Here is a 20,421-nt window from a genome sequence, read left to right as displayed (position 1 = left end):
ATTAGCCATTCTGATGTGTATGAAGTGGTATCTCGTGGTTTTGATTTGTGTTCTCAGTGGCTAGTGATGTTTAGCATCTTTACATCAGGCATTTGCATGTCTTTGGAGAAATGTGTATTCCTGTGCTTTGCCCATTTTTAAATTGGGTTGTTTGTCTTGTTGAGCTGTAGCAGGTCTTTATATATTTTCGATATTAAATGCTTATCAGACATATGGTTTCCAAATATTTTCTCCCATTGTGTAGGTTGTCCTTTTTATTGATCATGTCCTTTAATGAACAAAAATTTTTAATTTCAGCAAAGTCCTATTTTTATATTTTTTCTTTTGTGGCTCATGCTTTTGGCATAAAGTCTTAAGATCCATTGGCTGTAATAAAAGGTCCTGAAGATATTCCCCTATGCATACTTCTAGGAATTTTATAGTTTTAACTCATTTAGGTCTTTGATCCATTTTGAGTTAATTTTTGTATATGGTGTCAAGTAAGGGTCCACTTTCATTCTTTTGCATGTGGATATCCAGTTTTTCCAGCACCATTTGTTGGAAAGACTATTCTTTTCCCATTGAGTGGACTTGACACCATTGTCAAAAATCAGATGGCCATAGATGTGGGTCTGTTTCTGAACTCTCAGTTCCATTCCATTGTTTTATATGTTTGCGCTTATGCCTGTATCATACTGTTTTGATTACTGTAGCTTTGCTGTAAGTTTTGCAAATGTGAAATATGAGTTTTCCAACTTCATTCTTCTTTTTCATAATGGTTTTGGTTATTTGCGGCTCCTTTCCCTTGCATGTAAAATGAGTGACTTTTCCACTTTTGCAAAAAAGGCTGTTGAAATTTTGATTAGGATTGTGTTAAATCTGTAACTCACTTTGGGTATTATTGACATTTTAATTATTTTAAGACTTCTAATCCCTGAACATGGAATTTCTTTCCATTGTCTAGGTCTTTAATTTCTTTCAGCAGTGATCTGTTGTTTTCCATGTAGAAGAATTTCTTGGGCATTTTGCAGCCAAGAAAAATTTAGACATATTACTAAATCTAAGGATTGTTTCTTATACAGGTAGGAACATTTTGTGAGACAAATGATCACATGCATGGCTAGAAAAGATTTATAGAAATAGTTTATTTCCAAGTTTTTATGTATATGACTTATTTTAAGTATCTTTTCCTGGAGAACAGTCCTGCTATATCTTATGTGCTTGTTAATTAACCTCATAGCTTGTTTGGAATAGATCCACACAGTGAGGAAATGGAGGCTATCCTTTCCTGTAGACAGATAATCAGACCCTGCTGGACAACATAGGCCATCAGTGGGGTAACATATCCCAGGATGATATTGAGTGTTTTTCTGAAACAGTTTTAGAATGTTGTTTCTTTCCTATAAAAGTGCCTATATTCCAAAAAATCAAGTAGCTGTTGTAATGGATTTCAATTTTATTCTTCCTCTTTTCTCCAGTTTATTTTTTATTTTTTGTGAGCAAAAGACAAAAGATAAAGACATTGAATGATCCATGGATAAGAATAGTGTGTGATATATAATCAAAGACTATTACATATGCAAATTGTTTCATTTAATCTAATAATGGATCTAAGTAGATAGAGATTACTTAATATTTAAATTTTTTTTTTTTTGCTTATTTCTCTATATAGCTTTAAGAAAAATATAGAAATCTCTTCTGACTATACTGAATATAGCAAAAATTAAGTGACTTTCTACATTGCAAGTCATGGCACTACCATTCCGGAAGGACTTGGAAAAGTACAAAGACCTTGATGAAGATGAGCTCCTTGGCAATCTATCGGAAATAGAACTAAAACAACTGGAAACTGTTCTGGATGATCTTGACCCTGAGGTAGGTTCTAGCTAATAAACAGAAATGAAATAACTACAAATCCTTTGAAAGAAAATAGCTGCCTTTGTTTTTTCAGAACTTTCTCTGGCACCCACAACCCCCTTCTCTTCTTTATCTAAATGAACTTGCTTTTTGCTTCCTCTCCAGTTTCCCCCACTTCTACCCCCATGTTTTTACTGATGTGACTGTTCTAAACTATCTTCTCCAACTCCTGAAATTTTCTCTTCTCTAAGAAATCTTTTCTTTGTGTGCAGGGAGGTGAGTTTATTGTAAAATGCAGCAGGTGATTAGCTCTTCAATATATGCCAACTTCTGTACTGCGGTCGCAGTTGACTCGTCTGGGGGGGGGTGGCGGCCGGTTGCTAAATCCTAGGCTCTCGGGATTGCTCGGAGGGTACCGGCGGCGGGGGCTCTTTCCCGGAGGCGAGGGCGAGGCGGGGGACTGGGCCCGGTCCCCGGCGGTGGCGTGCAAGGTGTGGAGGGCGGCGAGAAGGAACAGGCGGGACACGTTTCTTTGAGGGTGATGAAGCCAAGAGAGTTTATTAGGGGAGAGTACAAGCTTATATCGGGCGGTTTAGAGGGCGGGGTAGCTGTAGGGGTTAAAGGCTTGGATTGGTTCTGAGAGGGCGCGGAGGTTGATTGAAAAGGGGCGGGAGTTGCTCCGGTAACGAAGAGGGTGGAGGGTGCGGGTAAGGCACGGGGGGGGGGGGTTTCTCCGGCAAGCCCTCCCCAACGGTTGTACTTTGGGGTGAGGAAATGGGGCCTGCATTCAGCTCCACTTTCTCAGGCCCGGGGGGCCGTGGAGGGCGCTACCACCCGTGCCCCACTACCTTTCCTAGGGGCTGATCAGTTCCCCTGGCCCAGGCCCACCAAGTCGGAACTCGATAACAGTGTCCCGCATTTCCCCCTTCTTTTCTAATTAGAGGAAGAAGCTTACCGGAGGGATCCGCCAAGGGATGAGGGAAAGGGGAGGTGGGGGAAGGGATAGGGGTAGATGGTAGTTAGAGAGGCTGGAGCTCGACGTTGGTGTGGCGCCCGGGCGTTCGAGAGGGGCCTCGCTGCTTGCGGGATGGACGAGGGTGGCGACGCTGCGGAGGGTCAGCTTCTTCAGCGGAGGCAAGTTGTTGATACTGGACTTGCACAAATGATGAAAAGACAGCATTGGCTTGGTTCTTAGCAAGCTGGAGAATTCTGCGGATAATGCAGGGCCCTAGGGTGAGAGCTAGAATAATCATTAGTAGGGGGCCGATGAGAGGGAGGAGGTATGGGAGGAGGGGGGTAAAGATGTGGGACCAATAGTTGGTGGTTTCACGGTTTCTTTTGCGTTGTTCTAGTCCCTCTCGGACCTTCTTTAGGCTGTCTTCGGCGAGACCTGTGGAATTGGCATATACACAGCACTCTTCTCCTAGGGCGGCGCAAAGGCCTCCTTCTTTGAGGAGGAGAAGGTCGAGACCTCGGCGGTTTTGGAGCACGACTTCAGAGAGGGAATTGACAGAATTTTTAAGATGGGAAATAGCGTCTTGTAGGTGACAAATGTCCTTGTCAACAGCCGCCCGGAGGTGAGTTAGGGCGGAGCCTTGACTGGCTAGCGCAGCGATTCCGGTGCCAGCGCCTGCAAGACCTAGGAGGGAGGCAATTGTGAGGGCGGTGATGGGTTCTCGCTTTTGCAGAGTGGCAGGAGCTGCAGTTCTTTCCAGGCGGAGGAAGAAATCTTCCTCGCTGTGGTATAAGACCCTAGGGATAAGGACAATTAGGAGGCAAGTTTCATGAGTTGTATTGAGGGTTTGCACGTTAAGGCAGGGGGTAAGTCCTGTAGAGGAGCAGAGCCATTGGGACAAGTTGTGAGGAATAAGAAACTTGGCAGAGCTGCTGGGAGATGAGTAGTTGGCACAGGCTGTGAGGTTGGGAGAGTTACTTGAGCGAGGGCGGATGCACTTTCCTGTAAAGGAGACTGAATGAAAGGTTAGGGGGACGGCTGAGGTATTCCAATTGCATTCCGAGGGGTTGTCTTCTGCATTTTCTGAAAAGGAGAGGTTGGAGGCGACGGGCTCATACAGTGAGGAAGAGGTGGAGAGGCAAAGCCAACAAGAGGAGGTAAGATTGGGGTAGGAGACATTTAGTGAGGTGAAGGTTGCTTGGATAAGGCTGAAGAGGGGAGAGGAGTAATGAGAGGGGGGTAGAAAAGGTTGGGGTGGTGGGGTTGGCGATGCGTTGTTTGCAGCTGAGGTGCGGCTGGTTGGAGCTGAGGTGCGGCTGGAGAGCTGTGGAAAAAGGGGGTTAATGACTTTATTGGGGCCAATGCCCGAAGATGAATGTTGAGCTGCTTCCTTTTTTATGAGAATAAGGGATCCCGGATCGGACCCCGCTAGATAAATTCGGAAGCCCCAGGTTCGACCCATGAGCCAAGACGTATCGGTAGGGTTTTGTACGGTGAGCATTAGTCTTTTAGGACAAAGGTACCTGTCGAAATAGCGATTGCCTGAGTTTAGGCAAGTATAAGGGATTACTGTAAGATTTAGAAATTTGTCAGGGACAGAAGGTTTCCAGCCAGTGGCTAATGTTTCACACCCCCAGTATGCACAGTAGTGCTCATAGGGGGAATTGCAGTATGATTTTCCAGGATTTGAAGATGGACACATATAATAATTTTGTGTATTTAGGCTGCTTGGATAACCAATAGGTTTTGGATTAGGAGGGGGGAACAGATCAGTGGCATTAAAAACAAAGGAGGGGGATCCTGCTGTGGTAATGCAAAGAATTATTTTGGAGTCTTCCCAACGCGCAAAGGTCCACTTCCAAGGCTGGTGGGGGTTGGCCTGGGTAGAAGAGGCAAGGGCCAACATGACCATTAGAAGGGAAGCTATGCTTGGGTGAGGGTTGTGGAGGTATAGGGGGCTGGCTTTTGCCTGTCTGTATAGGCGCATGATTTGAACGATTTCTTGTCTTTCTTCTTGCAAGTTTTCAGGCCTCTCCGGGGGTGCTCTCTGACGGCCTTCCTGGTCCAGTTGCAAGGTTGTCATCTGGTATGTTAGGCTGCAGAGACGGCGGCGTTCTCGTCTTGTCGGCCGTTTGGCTGCTGGTGGCGGGTCGGATTGCTTTTCCCGGGATCCAGATTGGTTGTGATGCATCATCTGGGAAAATACAAGCAAACCCGCGCCCCTGGGCGAGGAGTGGGGAGGGACCCTTCCAGGCATTATTTTCTGGGTCCTTCCAGTAGACCATCGGGGCCTGGGTGGGCCTATACGAGGGACCCCAATGTTTATGTAGGGGCGAAAGCCCTTCTTTATTGAATGTGAGTAGATTAAGGTGAATAAGGGCTGCTATGATAAGGTCCCCTGGAGTTGCCTGGGGGAGCATTGCCTTTTCTTTTTCAATTTGTGTTTTTAAGCGGCGATGGACTGCTTCCACAATGGCTTGTCCCTGTGGATTATAAGGGATGCCGAAATGATGGGTGATGTTATATAACTGAAGAAAGGCCTCAAAGGAGGCACTGCGATAGGCAGGCCCATTGTCCGTTTTTATGTCCCAGGGGACTCCCATGAAGAGAATTCCCTGTCTTAGGGCCTTGATACAGTGTTTGGCCGTTTCCCCGGCGAGGGGGACTGCATAACACATGGCTGAGAAGGTGTCAATCATTACATGTACATACTTGAGGCGCCCAAAGGACGGAACGTGAGTTACATCCATTTGCCATCTAGAATTGGGTTTTAGGCCTCGTGGGTTGACTCCCTGAGGTTGCAGGGGGCCAAGCGGCGCAAAGGGCGCACAAGTTGCACAATTGCGGACAAGATGTTTACAGGTATCTAGGGGGAGGCCACATAAATGATGCAACGACGTAGCCGAAAAGTGAAATCTAGAATGCAATAACTTAGCCCGGTTAACAGCATCCCCCGGAGGGGCTGCCGTGTGAGTTAGCATAGCTTGGGTAGTCTGAGCTGAGACCGCTTGGTCTACTATACTATTGCCATTAGCCAAGGGCCCCGGAAGGCCTGAGTGACTACGAATATGGCTAATGAACCAAGGATCCTGTCGATGCTCCAGGATGCTCCTGAGGTTAGAAAGTGCTTTATCAATGGCCGAGTCCCCGGGGAAAAAGGTGGAAAACGCGAGGACTCGGCAGACCTGATAAGTGTAGAGGCTGTCTGTGAAAATGTTTACTGGGTGGTTACAGTGGGCGTTTAGCGCGTATGACACCGCCAGAATTTCCCCCACTTGGACTGAATGAAGGTTGACATAACTGAATAGGCGGGGTTCCGGGTGGTCCTGTGAATAAGAGAGGAAGGCGAAACGGGTTTTGGAGGTGTCAGTAAAGACGGTGGTGGCACCCGGGATGGGTGCAGAGGAGGGGAAAGGATGGAAGGGGCTGTGGAAGGGAAGCTTGGCAAGCCCCTGTAACAGTCGATGGCTAGGATAGTGGCAGCTGAATTCTCCCTGAAATCCTTCTAAGAGGATTTGCATGTCCGGGTTATCACGTATAAGCAGGCGGGTTTGGCCTGCGTCTAGGGGCCAAACAATTTTTTCCGGCGGCTCTCCAAATACATGAACAGCCAGGGTGACTAGATCTGAAGCTAGGCTGATCCAGAGCCGCACTGCGGGGCAAATTTTTCTAAGCCGGCTTTTAGCAGGGTGCACCCAAAGTAGAGGGCCTTCCTGCCATAGGCAGCCCATGGGTGTGCCGGGCGTAGGAAGGATGAGTGCTATAAGATTGCCCTCTTTAGTACTGAACCTGTTGAGACAGCAGGCGGCGAGCGCCATGTTAATGGCGGCAATGGCTTCTTTTGCCTCCTGGGTGAGCTTAATGCGCCGGGAGATTGCTAGCGGCGGGGCTTCAGGGACACTCAGCAGCATGAAGAGTGGTTGGAGCTGCGCGGTGGTGATCGGCAACGCAGAGCGGAGCCAATTGATCTGACCGCAGAGCTGTTGAAGCTCAGTGATAGTGACCCGATCCGGTATGTCCAGCTGGGGAGCGGACGGGGCAATGGTTTTATCAATACTAAACTCTAAGAAGGCTAATGGTGGCACAATCTGAACTTTATCGGGCTGAACCGTAAGGCCGAGGTCAGCTAAATTAGTGGTGAGGTCTTTAAGGATTAGAGGAAGCGCTTCGGCATCCTCAGAGGCCACCAAGATGTCATCCATGTAATGGATGAGCATGGCCCGCTTTCGCAGGGGGGCCACTGCGTGATTAACATACATTTGGCAGATGGCCGGACTGTTACGCATCCCTTGAGGGAGGACTTTCCATTGGTACCTGCTAGCCGCGCCCGCGTGATTGGGAACGGGAACTGTAAAGGCAAAGCGCGGGCGGTCTCGCTCATGAAGCGGGATGGAAAAGAAACAGTCTTTGATGTCAATGGTGGCTACATGATAGTGGGCTGGGATGGCCACCGGATGGGGGAGACCAGGCTGCGGGGAGCCCATGGGAAGAATATGCTTATTGATTTCCCGCAGATCATTGAGGAGCCTAAATTTCCCTGTGGCTTTTTTATGAATAACAAACACTGGCGAATTATAGGGACTATTAGAAGGTTCTATGTGGCTAGCGTCTAATTGTTCTTGGACAAGGGCTTGGAGTGCCACTAATTTATGCGTGGGAAGGGGCCACTGCTCCACCCATATAGGTTCCTCAGTATCCCACTGCAGAGGAATGGGCGCTGGAGGTGTTAAACGAGCAGTGGCGCACATTATTGGGGGGGCTGCGTGGTAAGCACTGCCCCAGAGGTGGCGAGGATATCACGGCCCCATAGAATTTGGTCTATGGTGTGTAGGAATAACGGGCGGAAGGTGCCTGAGTGGCCCTCTTCATCCTCCCACTTAATGGGCCCTATGGCCTGAAGAGAGGTGGAGGTACCAGTGGCTCCCACTACCGAGGGACCATCGAGAACCATGCACATGGTGGCATACTGAGCGGGCATGCAAGAGACTTCTGCCCCTGAATCAAGCGTGCCCATGTACCATTGCCCCTCTATTCTTAACTTACGAGTAGGCTTTTCTGGAGTGATAGGCACTGTCCAGAGAAGCGTTTTATTGCCGGTGAGGTGATTAGTTTTATTAGAACCGGCCGGCACGCTGCCTCTTAGGGGCGGGGCTGAGGCTTGCCCCGCTTGGAGTTTAAAGCTTGCTCAGCGTTTTGGCGCTGATTGACACCAGGGCAGCGGCAGAGGTTTTTGGGGTTATTTTTACAATCGCGCGCCCAGTGATAGCCACGCTGGCAGCGTGGGCAAGGAGTGGGAGGGGGGCGCCCATTGCGCTGCATGAAAGGCGGGCGGTTGACTTCTGCATTGGGGCACTCCCGGGCAAAATGACCGCTCTGCCCGCACTTAAAGCAACCGGTGGTGGCGGCTAAGGCGGCAGTGACAGCGCCAGAGACAGCCTGGGCTAGGGACGCGGCAGCTGGGTCAAAGGCGCTGCAGGCGAGTACCCAATCGTATAGGCTTTTCTCCCGCAAGGGAAGAATAGCCTGCTTGCAAGGGGGATTGGCTCCCTCGAGAATGAGTTCTCGAGCGAGAGCCAGTTGGGCCTGGGGATCATTAACCTTTCGAGCGCAGGTTTCTTCAACCCTAGAGACAAAGGTGGCAAAAGGCTCATTTGGCTCCTGGAGGAGCTTGGTGAATTTAGTAGGCCGACAGGCGGAACAGTTGGCAAAAGCTCGCAAGGCGATTCCCCGAAGGATAGGCCAAAAGGTGGCAGGCGCATTAATATAGGCGGATGCATTTATAAACGCTCCCGTGCCCAAGTAGGCTTCGGGGTGATGATAGACTCCAGTGGCTGCGTCTTGCTCGCTTTGCTTAGCTGCTTCCGCCTGGAAGTGAGCACGCCAATCAACAAACTGGCCGGGGTTAAGAATGGTACGGGCAAGCGAGGCCCAGTCTTGGGGGAGGCAAAAGTCCATGGCGATATCCTGTAGTAATTGGGAAGCGTATGGGCTACCTAACCCGTCTTCCTTGACGGCCCTGCGAAGCTGCTTGATAGTATCTGAGTCAATGGGATACCAGTCGTACGGTTTCTGCGGTGTGGGGGTAAGGTTAAGAGGAAAGCAGCGAAAAGCACGAGAGAAAGGAGGACGCGCTTGCAGAGGGCCTGGCACGGGAGTGGGGGTAGGGGGAGCGTTGCCCCAAGGGTTGCCTTGAGGTGTAGAAGGCAGCCAGGGGTTGTTAGTCGGCAGGGTGGGAGGAGTGGCGGCAGCTGCCGGTAGCGGCTCCGAGGGGGAGCTCGCCAAAGGGGGAGGCGGAAGTGGGAGGCCCCAAGCGTCGCAAGACGGCGGCGCGGTGGGAGTGGCTAAGGCATAAGATGGTGGACTAGCCCTGTCCTGTGAAAGGGCGGGGCCCAAGGCATAAGATGGCGGACTAACTCCGCCCTGTGAAAGGGCGGGGTAAAGCGCATGCGGTTTCCGGCCCGGCTTAGGGCTGACGTCATCACTAGAGCACTTCCTCCCCTCAGTGGAAGAAGAAGGAGGAAGTTCGCCATTTTGGAGAGGCTTAGTATTGCTTTGTTTTTGGGGGGGCGACTTCGAGCGCGTTGTTAATCTGCTCGACTAAGGATTCTGTGTCCGAATCATGGTCTACATTAGTATCGCTGTCTGAATCTGTTGACTGGGTTGATAGGGCCTCCTTGGATTTAATGGGGCCTCGATCAGGGGGGAGGGAGCCTTGAAGGCAGGAGCGGACGGTTATTAAGGTGGGGAGCAAGCCGGGAGGGAAGCGCTTGCTCTCATGTTCCATGGCATTGGTGACCCGATCAATAAGGCGATTATAAGTAACAGGGTCCCAAAGATGGCAAGTGGTGAGCCATGGGTTAAAGGGCAGCAGGAGGTCCCAGTATACTTGCAGCTGCCGGACAGACACCTTACAGCGATGTGTGTCTAGGAGACCCGCTAGAGCACGAACTTGAGGTGCTTGGCGTGCAGATAGACGATTACCCATAGCGGAGGGAGAAAAAAAAGGGGGGTTGATTATTGAGTAAAGAAAATGAGGCAAACCGTGGCCGCGAGGCCGAAGGAGACGGCGAGAATAGAAAGCAGGACCCTCTGGTAGCGAGAGCAGTTTGGGGGGAGGGGCGGTCGCAAAGAGGCACACGGCGCCAAACAAAGAAACAAAGACACAAAGGACCACAGCAAAGTAATGGAGGGGAAGAGGGAAAGCTACTGGAGGAAGAGTGTTAGGAGGAATGGGGGGACATAGGAAGAGAAGACGAAAGGTAGTCGGGGGCAAAAGCCAGGTTAATGCGGGAAAGGAAGAGCGGCCCGGGCGCGGAGCGGCGTGGGAGAGGCGGCTCCGGACGTGGAGCGGCGAGGGAGAGGCGGCTCCGCGGGGCGGCGAGGGAGAGGCGGCCCTTACCTTGCAGGCGAGAAGAAGGGGAGTTGGAGAGGCGTCCGGGCGAGCGGGTGGTTTTACTGGACCGCTGCGTGGAGAGGACTTTTAATCCCAGGGTCGTGGGTTCGAGCCCCACGTTGGGCGCCAGTTGCGGTCGCAGTTGACTCGTCTGGGGGGGGGGGTGGCGGCCGGTTGCTAAATCCTAGGCTCTCGGGATTGCTCGGAGGGTACCGGCGGCGGGGGCTCTTTCCCGGAGGCGAGGGCGAGGCGGGGGACTGGGCCCGGTCCCCGGCGGTGGCGTGCAAGGTGTGGAGGGCGGCGAGAAGGAACAGGCGGGACACGTTTCTTTGAGGGTGATGAAGCCAAGAGAGTTTATTAGGGGAGAGTACAAGCTTATATCGGGCGGTTTAGAGGGCGGGGTAGCTGTAGGGGTTAAAGGCTTGGATTGGTTCTGAGAGGGCGCGGAGGTTGATTGAAAAGGGGCGGGAGTTGCTCCGGTAACGAAGAGGGTGGAGGGTGCGGGTAAGGCACGGGGGGGGGGGGGGGTTTTCTCCGGCAAGCCCTCCCCAACGGTTGTACTTTGGGGTGAGGAAATGGGGCCTGCATTCGGCTCCACTTTCTCAGGCCCGGGGGGCCGTGGAGGGCGCTACCACCCGTGCCCCACTACCTTTCCTAGGGGCTGATCAGTTCCCCTGGCCCAGGCCTGCCAAGTCGGAACTCGATAACCGTGTCCCGCACTGTACCACTTTAGAGCTTCTGTACCAGAATGGCTGCTGTGTAGAGTATTTCTAGAAGGTCCTTCCTGACAGTAAACCTAATTGTTACCTTTCTAAAAGACACTGACCAAATAGAGTAAGTTTCTAGACATAAGTAGAATAGATTTAAATAGGCAGTCCTCTGTGGAGCAGACTTAAATATTATGTTTTAATTTGCAAAGCTGGTGTTCTTTGTCTTACAAGTAACACAAGGCTAAGGTGGAGACTCACTGAAGTCTGAATTGACATTCACTGGTGTGTGTATGGAGGTCGGGGGGTGGGGAGTGTGTGGATAATCTGAAGGTAATGATTGCTTGCTAGGCTTCTTTTCTTTATCATATGTTTCTTTATGTCAGGACACTGATTTTTAGTGCCTTAAGAATTGAGGTAGAGTTTGTTTTATGAAATTGCTCTTAATATTTAAAGGTTATTTGTGCTTGTTACTACCACACATTTATTTCTTATTGTAAAGCTTTTTGAATTTTTATTGAGAATTGCAGTTCTATTGTGAGCATTTCTTCAATACATGAATGATGTGTCTGTACTCTGTATCAAATCCCTTGACCATAACTGCCATTATAAAGAAAAATTCTCAGTAACAAATATACACCCAAGTCTGGAGGATAACCCAAGGCAATAATGCCGTGTTAATCACGTCACAGCAATATCTTTTACAGGCATTTCAACTTATTAGACCTATGTGCACCAAATGGTTTTAGATCTGGAAGGAACCTAGTAGTTCCTCTCATCCAGAGTTTCTCAGCCTTGGCACTATTGACATTTGGGGCTGGAAAATCACTTGTTGTGGAGCCACTGTAAGACATTAGCAACATCCCTAGCCTCACTCATTACATATAATGTCTCTCAGCATTGCCAAATGTCCTCTAGGAGGTAAAATTGCTCCTGATTGAGAACCATTGATCTAGTCTCTGCCTTCTGTTTTACAGATACAAGACGAAAGTTAGGTGACTTGCTGCAGTTGTTATAACTAATTAGGGAAAGAATGGGTACTAGATCCCTCACTGCCTAATCGATCCCTGGCAGAATCTGTTGGTCTTTCTGTTAAACCACAGTGAGTCCCCGATTAACTCATGCATGGGTCTAAAATCCAGTGGCTTATATTTTCTTATTTGCAAATCCATGGCATGCTTTCTGATTGGGAAGGCTTGAGTTCTACCGTCTGAATGTGTTTTGTAGGTTCCCCAGCCTCAATTATTGTTGATTGAGACTAGGGAAACAGTGATATTTATTGTCCAGCATGCAGATGGGGAGACAATAGCTCTTTTTTCACTCTAATGGGAATAGGTTTATAAAGTTATAAAGCAGAACTGACATGTGAAAGTGAAGTCTCCAGAAGAAAGAAGAGAGAAAAGCTTTTCAAACCCTTATATTTCTGATTGCTGTTTGTTGGGTGAAGTTTTTGGAAAGTATTCCTGTAAAGGACCAGGTAAGAAAAGAATACAAGGATGGTAGCTACCCATAAGATTCAGCATCACTGCCAATATTGGGAGGTGTTGCAAAAGAGTGTTGGTCCTTTTGGTGATCTCTTCTGATTACCTCCCATTTTCTAAGATAGCCAGCATTTTTTCATTTCAAAGCCTGGAATATATATATACTGCCAATCATTTTAGAGATTTTTTTCTGTTTATGACTTAACTATCTTACTTGATTAGAATATACTTCTAATGATGTTTGGTTCATGGGTTGATAGCCTCTAAAACTGTTGACTGTGATTTATTTTGTGATCAAAGACTGTATTTAAGGAGCCAGAATCCCAGCAAACATATCATTTAAAAACTACATGCTTCACATGGGTTTGAATGGACAGGTGGAAGAGTCCAACTCCTACTACCACTGTGAAATAGCAACGCATTTGTGCATTCCTTATTGATGTTGAAGGAAACTAAATGTTGATTTGCCTTAATGTGCCTTTTTAAAAAAAGTATTCTCAAATCTTTGTTCAGTATGTATTTGGGGGCATCTGTATCTGCCAGGTACAATGCTAGGCTTAGGGATATAACAGTGAACAAATCAGTCTTTGCCTGCATGATGCAGGCTGGTGGAGTCAGGGAAATTAGACATTAATGAAATAATGATACCAAATTAAAAGAATGGTAAGTGCTATAACTCATAGCCTATAATGGGAGCCCAGGAAAAGCTTCCCTGGGGAAATGGTAATGGAGCTGCTATCTAAAGGATGAATGGCAAAAAAGGATGGACATAGCATTCTAGGAGAGGGAAACAACATACTGAAAGGCCTTGTGGTAGAAGGAATTATATGGCAAGTACAGGGGAGGAAAAAAGGCTAGTGTGGTTACAATAGGCTGGTGGGTAGCGATGATGGGGAACATGGTGTGTGATGAAGGCTAGAATAAAAGGTCTTGAGGGTGGCGTGGTCATGGGAATGTGAGTGAGGGGTGAAGAGCTTCAGGCAACTGATGCAGGGAGGTCATTTGGGAGGCTAAGCTTGGATCATAGCTTAGACCCAAGTAATGGTGGAGATAGAAAAAGGTAAACTGATTAATGAGTTTTTTAGAAAATAGAAATGGATAGGACTTGATGATTGGTTGGAAATTGATTCTTCATGTGTAGTTTTTATTTTGATTTAAAGTCTGAAGATAGAAATCTTGGGTCTGTTTTTTATGTTCTCATAGACAGTTTTGTGTAACAAAAAAATTCTTGGCACAGGGTTAGGACTTCCTTTGTGTGTTTTTTGTTTTTGTTTGTGTTTTTGTTTTTAATCTTTACAGGTATGCTTTTTTCCTACTGAGTACCATTACTTAGGAGAATTTTATGAAAATTACTATAGATCGCAACAAATGGCCAGAGTTGAAGTGATATGTTTTCTAGTTGTGAAATGAATGTTTTAATGGTAAAAGGAATGTATCCTAGAATCATTATCCATATAAGATCACCCTTTACCATGAAAAATTGTCAAGTGTCTTATACCACCCATAAGATTCAGCATCACTGCCAATATTGGGAGGTGTTGCAAAAGAGTGTTGATCCTTTTGGTGATCTCTTCTGACTACCTCCCATTTTCTAAGCAAAGGAATAACCAGGAGTAGTGAGACAAGGCAGTATCACCTCTTGTTATCAACGGATGTTGCTCACTGTTTTGTCACCTCTTGACCAGTTGACAACAGGAGACAACTTTAATCCATCTCCTCCCACCTCTCTGCTTCCCCCACCCTCAGTGCATGCACTCAAAAGATGGGTACCCATGTGGAAACGCAAGTACATAGCCCTTGCTGTGAGATCTAAGGGGTGATAGGCATGTGTGTAGCAATGGCAGTGGTTGCTGCAAGTATATCCTAGTGTGCATGTATACACACATAAAAGTTGTACCTTTCACATTGTGTTTCAATACAAAAAAGTAAACATTAATCCTCTGATATCCCATTATCTGGTATATTTGTTTTTATGAGAAAGTCTTTATGATGAAATGGAGGTCATTATGAAGGAATATGATGTCTATAGGCATTTAATATTCATTTGTGATAAAATTATTCTCTGTATATACATATCTTTTATCTATGTTTCTTACAGCAATTATTAAGTATTACGAAAACTTATTTTTATTACCATCCCAGAAAGTTTTAAGGACTTGAAAGATGTTTCCCACTAGCAGAATATTTTCTGAAGAGAATATATATGTGCCTATTTTAATAGCAATGTAAGTGAATTCTACCTAATCAAAAAATCTTTTTTGCCTTTGATTTAGAGCACTTTTACATTGCTGCCCTAAACTCTTGCCATGAAGTATTTAATGCCTGTATCACATTCTAGTCTGTAACTCTTTCTTAAATGTGTAATCTGTGGAAACTTACAGCATTGGCATCCTTGGTGGTCATAATGGCTGATTCATTCTCTTTGGCAGAATGCCCTTCTGCCTGCAGGGTTCCGGCAGAAGAACCAGACTTCAAAGTCTGCCACAGGGCCGTTTGATAGAGAGCACCTCCTTTCATACCTGGAGAAGGAGGCACTGGAGCATAAGGACAGGGAAGACTATGTGCCCTACACTGGAGAAAAAAAAGGTAAACACAGAATTTGAAGTCATTATATGATAGCACTTGATTTTGTTTTTTACAGGTAGGTCTGGACAAAGTCGTGTTTTTAGAGGTAGGTCATTGGTAACCATAGAGGTGTAATATTGTTGACTTAAACATTGTTTGGATACTTTAGACATTTCATTTACATTTTTTAAATCAACTTAACCAATAAGTTTCTTCTTAGTGATTTACTAGTGAGGTTTCATTATGCAGTGATTTTATATAACACTCCTTAGTTCTCTATTCTAATAAATCTAGAAGTGTGTTGAGGTAGATTTTTAAAATCACTAGTGTTTCACAGAATGGAAATGATGCAAAGCACTGCTGTACTTCATCTCTTGTCTTTATTTTTTTTTTCAATCTTCATTTTATTGAGATATACTCACATACCACGCAGTCCTACAAAACAAATCGTGCATTCGATTGTTCACAGTACCATTACATAGTTGTACATTCATCACCTAAATCAATCCCTGACACCTTCATTGGCACACACCCAAAAATAACAAGAATAATAATTAAAGTGAAAAAGAGCAATTGAAGTAAAAAAGAACACTGGGTACCTTTGTCTGTTTGTTTGTTTGTTTCCTTCCCCTATTTTTCTACTCATCCATCCATAAACTAGACAAGTGGAGTGTGGTCCTTATGGCTTTCCCAATCCCATTGTCACCCCTCATAAGCTACATTTTTATACAGTTGTCTTCGAGATTCCTGGGTTCTGGGTTGTAGTTTGATAGTTTCAGGTATCCACCACCAGCTACCCCAATTCTTTAGAACCTAAAAAGGGTTGTCTAAATTGTGCGTAAGAGTGCCCACCAGAGTGACCTCTCGGCTCCTTTTGGAATCTCTCTGCCACTGAAGCTTATTTCATTTCCTTTCACATCCCCCTTTTGGTCAAGAAGATGTTCTCCGTTCCACGATGCCAGGTCTACATTCCTCCCCGGGAGTCATATTCCACATTGCCAGGGAGATTCACTCCCCTGGGTGTCTGATCCCACGTAGGGGGGAGGGCAGTGATTTCACCTTTCAAGTTGGCTTAGCTAGAGAGAGGGGGTCACATCTGCATCTCTTGTCTTTAAAGTGGAACATCATGAAGCAAGTCATGCCATATTTCAAAGACTTTTTTTAAAGGATGTCCTACTGGCTTCCCTGGTAATTCATGATTATAATGTTAATGCTTCATAATCATTACTTGCAGGAAATTTTTCTAGTCCAGATTCCTCCCATTGCAGTGTTTGATCTTATGTATCCTCAGTGGAGACTGAGTACAACTGTGTTTTTTAAAATCCTTTTGTAATAACACATAACTTGGAATAAGTTAAATTTCTCAGCTTTCAAATTAAATACCAGTTGATACAGATTTTCCTTGTGGGTCCTAGTGTCCCAGGCTAGTAATAAGTCAACTCTCCAATATTGAAATAAAATAAACTGAATTATTGGTCTTGTTGACTAAATAGGGATCAGCTCAGAATACAGGTTGGCCTAAGAAGCCAAATTCTGCTTGCACTCTTCTTTAGGATGTCGTGTATGGAATGATGTGGAATGAGGGCAGCAGTGGCAGAGCTGAAGATACACTCTCCTAAGTACTATTTTTACATCTGAATCCTTAGTAGTCCAGGTAGGAAGATTGGATTAGAGCATGGCACTTTTTCTTAGTAAGGCATTGACTTTTTGTTTGGGAAGAAAGCCCTACTCAAAAATTTTGGTTTACATCTTACTAGTCAGAATTATGTCACATGGCTATCTAGCCCTTAGCTTCATTGAAAGTTGGAACATTCATGTTAGTTTTCCAGCCTCTAGAGTAGAAGGCAAGTGAATGACTTTTGCGTAGATAATCCACAAAGTCTGCATCAGGCTTTTTCAAAATTATTTATCGCTCCCTGCCCCTTTGTTCTTTCTTTACATTCTACCTCTCCTTCACTTCCAGCCAAGAATCACTACCTTAACCACTTTAGAGATTGGAATATGTTATGTCCCTCTGGTGTTTGGGGCCAGAAAAGGGGTTGAAAACCAATGCCGAGTTTTGTAGTGTGGAAAATCACAGAGAAAGGCAAAAGCAGCAGTTCCTTTGTATTTATCATTGAAAGATTGATGTTTATTGTTTCATCTGAACAACCATAAACACAGTGTTTATAGCTTTAATCATTATTAAGGAGAATATAATTTTGTGGAGGACAAATACTGATTGATATCCTTTTACTATTATGTGTGCTTCAGGTGGACTTCGTGTGATTAGGAAGAAGTATGGAGGTGGAGAACAGAGGGAGAGATGTGAGAAAAAAAGATGACAGAAAAAATTATGGAATTTGAGGACAAGAGGAAGAGAAAAATAGATGTGAAAGAGGAGCTACATTTGTCCTAAGATGACCTGGGAAGCTTCCCAGTATGCTCTTGTTTTGAAATCTCCACTAGGAAATTATGTTGGAGGATTAAAGGAAGTGGGAAAGAAAGTAGAAAAGAATTGTAGAAAATAAGAAAATATGAGAGGGAAGAAATGATAGAAGTGAGGAATATGGGTAATTAGGGGAAAAATACTATATTCTCAACTATTGTGTAACAATTTATGTTTCCTTTTGTATCTTTTAAAATTTTTATCTTATTTCTTGCTTTAGGTTTTAGATGAATAGGAAATAAATAGAAGTAGTTGAATTAAAAAGCAAGTAATTTTGCATTCACTTTATAGGGTTTTCTTTTATACATTCAGTATTTTTATTGCCCCTTTTAACTATAGTTATCTGTTAAATACTTCTTAAGGACAGCTGTGATGCCATGATTAAAACTATGACTTTTTTTTAGTTAACTTTTTATTGAAGTATGACATACTTACAAAAAATACATAAATCATAAGTACACAGCTCATTGAATTATAAAGTGAACATACCCGTTCACCACCCACGTCAAGATATTTTTGGCACTTCCGCAGCACCCCTGTGTAGTCCTTCCCAGTCACTTTTCCCTTCCTTCTTTCCAAAGGAAACCACCAGTGTAACTTCAGATATAATAGATTAGCTTTGCCTGTTTTTGTTCTTTATAAGCGGAATCATATAGTCTGACTGCTGCAAATTTGTGTTTGTTGAGATTCATCCAGATTGTTGCATGTTAGCAGTAGTTTCTTCATTTTCATTGCTATTTCTCCGCTGTATGAATATTCCACAATTTATCTATTCTACTGTTGATGAACGTTTAGACTATTTCCAGCCTTTTGGCTGTTACATACAATGCTGCTGTGAACATTCTTGTATTTGTCTTTTGGTACATACATGTTATGTTTTCTATTAGGAATGGAATTACAGAGTGTGAAGTTTGAGCTTTAGTAGATACCACTAAACAGTTTTCCAAATGGTTGTACCACTTTATATTCTTACCACCAGGGAATGAAAATTCATGGTTTTCCACAACCTTGAATAGTTTTGGTACTGTTGGTCTAATTTTAGGCATTCTGAAAGGTATGCGATGGTATCTTACATTTAATTTGCATTTCCCTGGTGACTAATGAGGTTGAACACCTTTTTAGATGATCGCTGGATCCTTGGATAGCTTCTTTTGTGAATTGCCTATTTGAGGCTGTTGCCCATTTTCTTTTGAATTGTACTTATTTTTTTCTTACTGCTTTATAGAGAAGCAATATGAAAAGGTTTTAATAAAAAGGTTTTAATACGTTTTGGATATAGGCCGTATGTCAGGTACATATATTGCAAAATCTGCTTCGTGGCAGAGCATAGCTTAATGCTAGACTGAGAGAATTCAAAACAATTTACCCATTTAAAGTGTACAATTCAGTGGCTTTTAGCATAGTCACAGAGTTTTGCCTCCATCACCACAGTCAATTTTAGTATATTTTCATTACCCCAAAAAGAAACCCTGTTGCCCTTTGCACCCCCAATACTCCCATCCCTCCCAGCCCTAGGCTATCATTAATCTTCTTTCTTTCTCTCTTGATTTGTCTCTTCTGGACATAAATGGAATCATACAATATCTGGCCCTTTGTGACTGGCCTCTTTCACTTAGTTTAATGTTTTCAAGGTTCACTCATGCTGTAGCATTTATCACTACTGCATGTCTTTTTATTGCTGAATACTATATCATTGTATAACAAACATTATTGAATACCTGCTGTCAGACACCAGACTTATGGAGATGAATCAGAAAGGCCGTACCTACCCTTCAGTGGACTTACGGTAGAAGGAGATGTTAAAGGTGTAGTAATGTGATACAGGAGCTACAACATCTGTATCTAAGGGCTTAAAAGAATGGGAGTGGTCAGTTCTGTTGTAGCTTAGGAGAGCTTCTAAAAGTTTTTATAGAGAAGGTTATAAGGTGCTTACTGTTTGCCTCTCCTTAGGGCATTGTTGCTTATACTATATTCAATATTGTATCACATTAGTTTAGCCTTTTCCTTGCCTTCAGTATTTTTCTAGACTAGCTGATTCTTTCTCCTGGTAACTACGGAATCTCCAAAACATTTTACATTGACAGGCTTTAACTTTTACAGAAACAGAAGATGCTTAACAGCAAGTATGTAGTGGCAGATACCTGCTTCACTAGTTCAGAAAAGACTTGAACACCTTTAATACAAAGAGGCATTATAGCATATTGTTTAACTAAGATAATGGGCTTTTTGGAGTCACAAATGGGATTGAATTCCGTCTCTGTCCTTGACTAGCTGTGAGACTTTGGGCATGTTACTTAACCTCTTTGAGTAGGTTTCCTCTTCTGGAATTAGGGTTAATAACTTCCTACCTCTGAGAGGTTTAGTAAGGATTAAAACAGATAACATTTTTAAAGAACTCAGCCTAGTGACTGGCATGTAGTCAGCATTCAAATGATAGATACTGTTAGTGTCTTCATTTTCTAGATTTCAGGTGTCTTTTTCTTCTCTGTTTAGAAGCACTTTGCACTTCTGATTTTAAACCCTGTTGTTCAGCCTGACAGCATACCCAACTGCTTAACTTAAAAACAAACAAAAACACAACAAAACAAAAAGCCTGGTGGGTCTAATAATCTGTTTTTACCAGTCAGAAAATCACAGCTTTCCATACTAAGACAATTGGATTGTGGGACCTAAAAATATTCTTAACTACATACTCGCTCTCTCTGTTTTGAGACAAATTTAAAATAACTATAAAAATATAATCATAATTTAAAAGAATCTCAGAAGCTGGAATTATAGGCACTGTACTGGATTCTTAGATTAAAACCCTCTTTCTTTGGTTCTTTTTGTTCATGTTAAAATTTTTTCCTAAGCCATTTTGATGATCTTTTCCTTGTTCTTCTGGATTTAAAAATTGCTATAATGGATGCTGTCCTTGTAGCCAGTTTCCAGTTGAAACATACTAAGCAGTTCTTTGGTTCCTTTTTCCCAAAACAGATAGTTGTTCTCCTCAAAGGCCCAGCCCCAATCCGTTGTGTTGCCGAAATTTTCTTTTATACCTTACTGCTGGTTTGCTC

The 20,421-nt window shown here is 44.6% G+C and overlaps 1 protein-coding gene across 2 annotated transcripts in view; it reads left to right on the top strand.

Moving 5' to 3' along the window:
* Positions 1–20,421, top strand: part of TMOD3 (tropomodulin 3) — a 143,098-nt gene that overhangs the window by 56,428 nt on the left and 66,249 nt on the right. For both annotated transcript variants that reach the window (XM_037833965.1, XM_037833964.1), the window contains exons 2-3: positions 1,652–1,854; positions 14,802–14,958. In XM_037833965.1, the coding sequence (XP_037689893.1) occupies positions 1,729–1,854; positions 14,802–14,958 (283 nt within the window). In that variant the 5' untranslated portion in view covers positions 1,652–1,728. The remainder of the gene's footprint in view (positions 1–1,651; positions 1,855–14,801; positions 14,959–20,421) is intronic.

This window comes from Choloepus didactylus, chromosome 4 (assembly GCF_015220235.1).
Source record: "Choloepus didactylus isolate mChoDid1 chromosome 4, mChoDid1.pri, whole genome shotgun sequence".
Taxonomy (NCBI): domain Eukaryota; kingdom Metazoa; phylum Chordata; class Mammalia; order Pilosa; family Megalonychidae; genus Choloepus; species Choloepus didactylus.
Note: the sequence above shows the minus strand (reverse complement) of the source record. Positions and strands in the feature narration are given on the sequence as shown.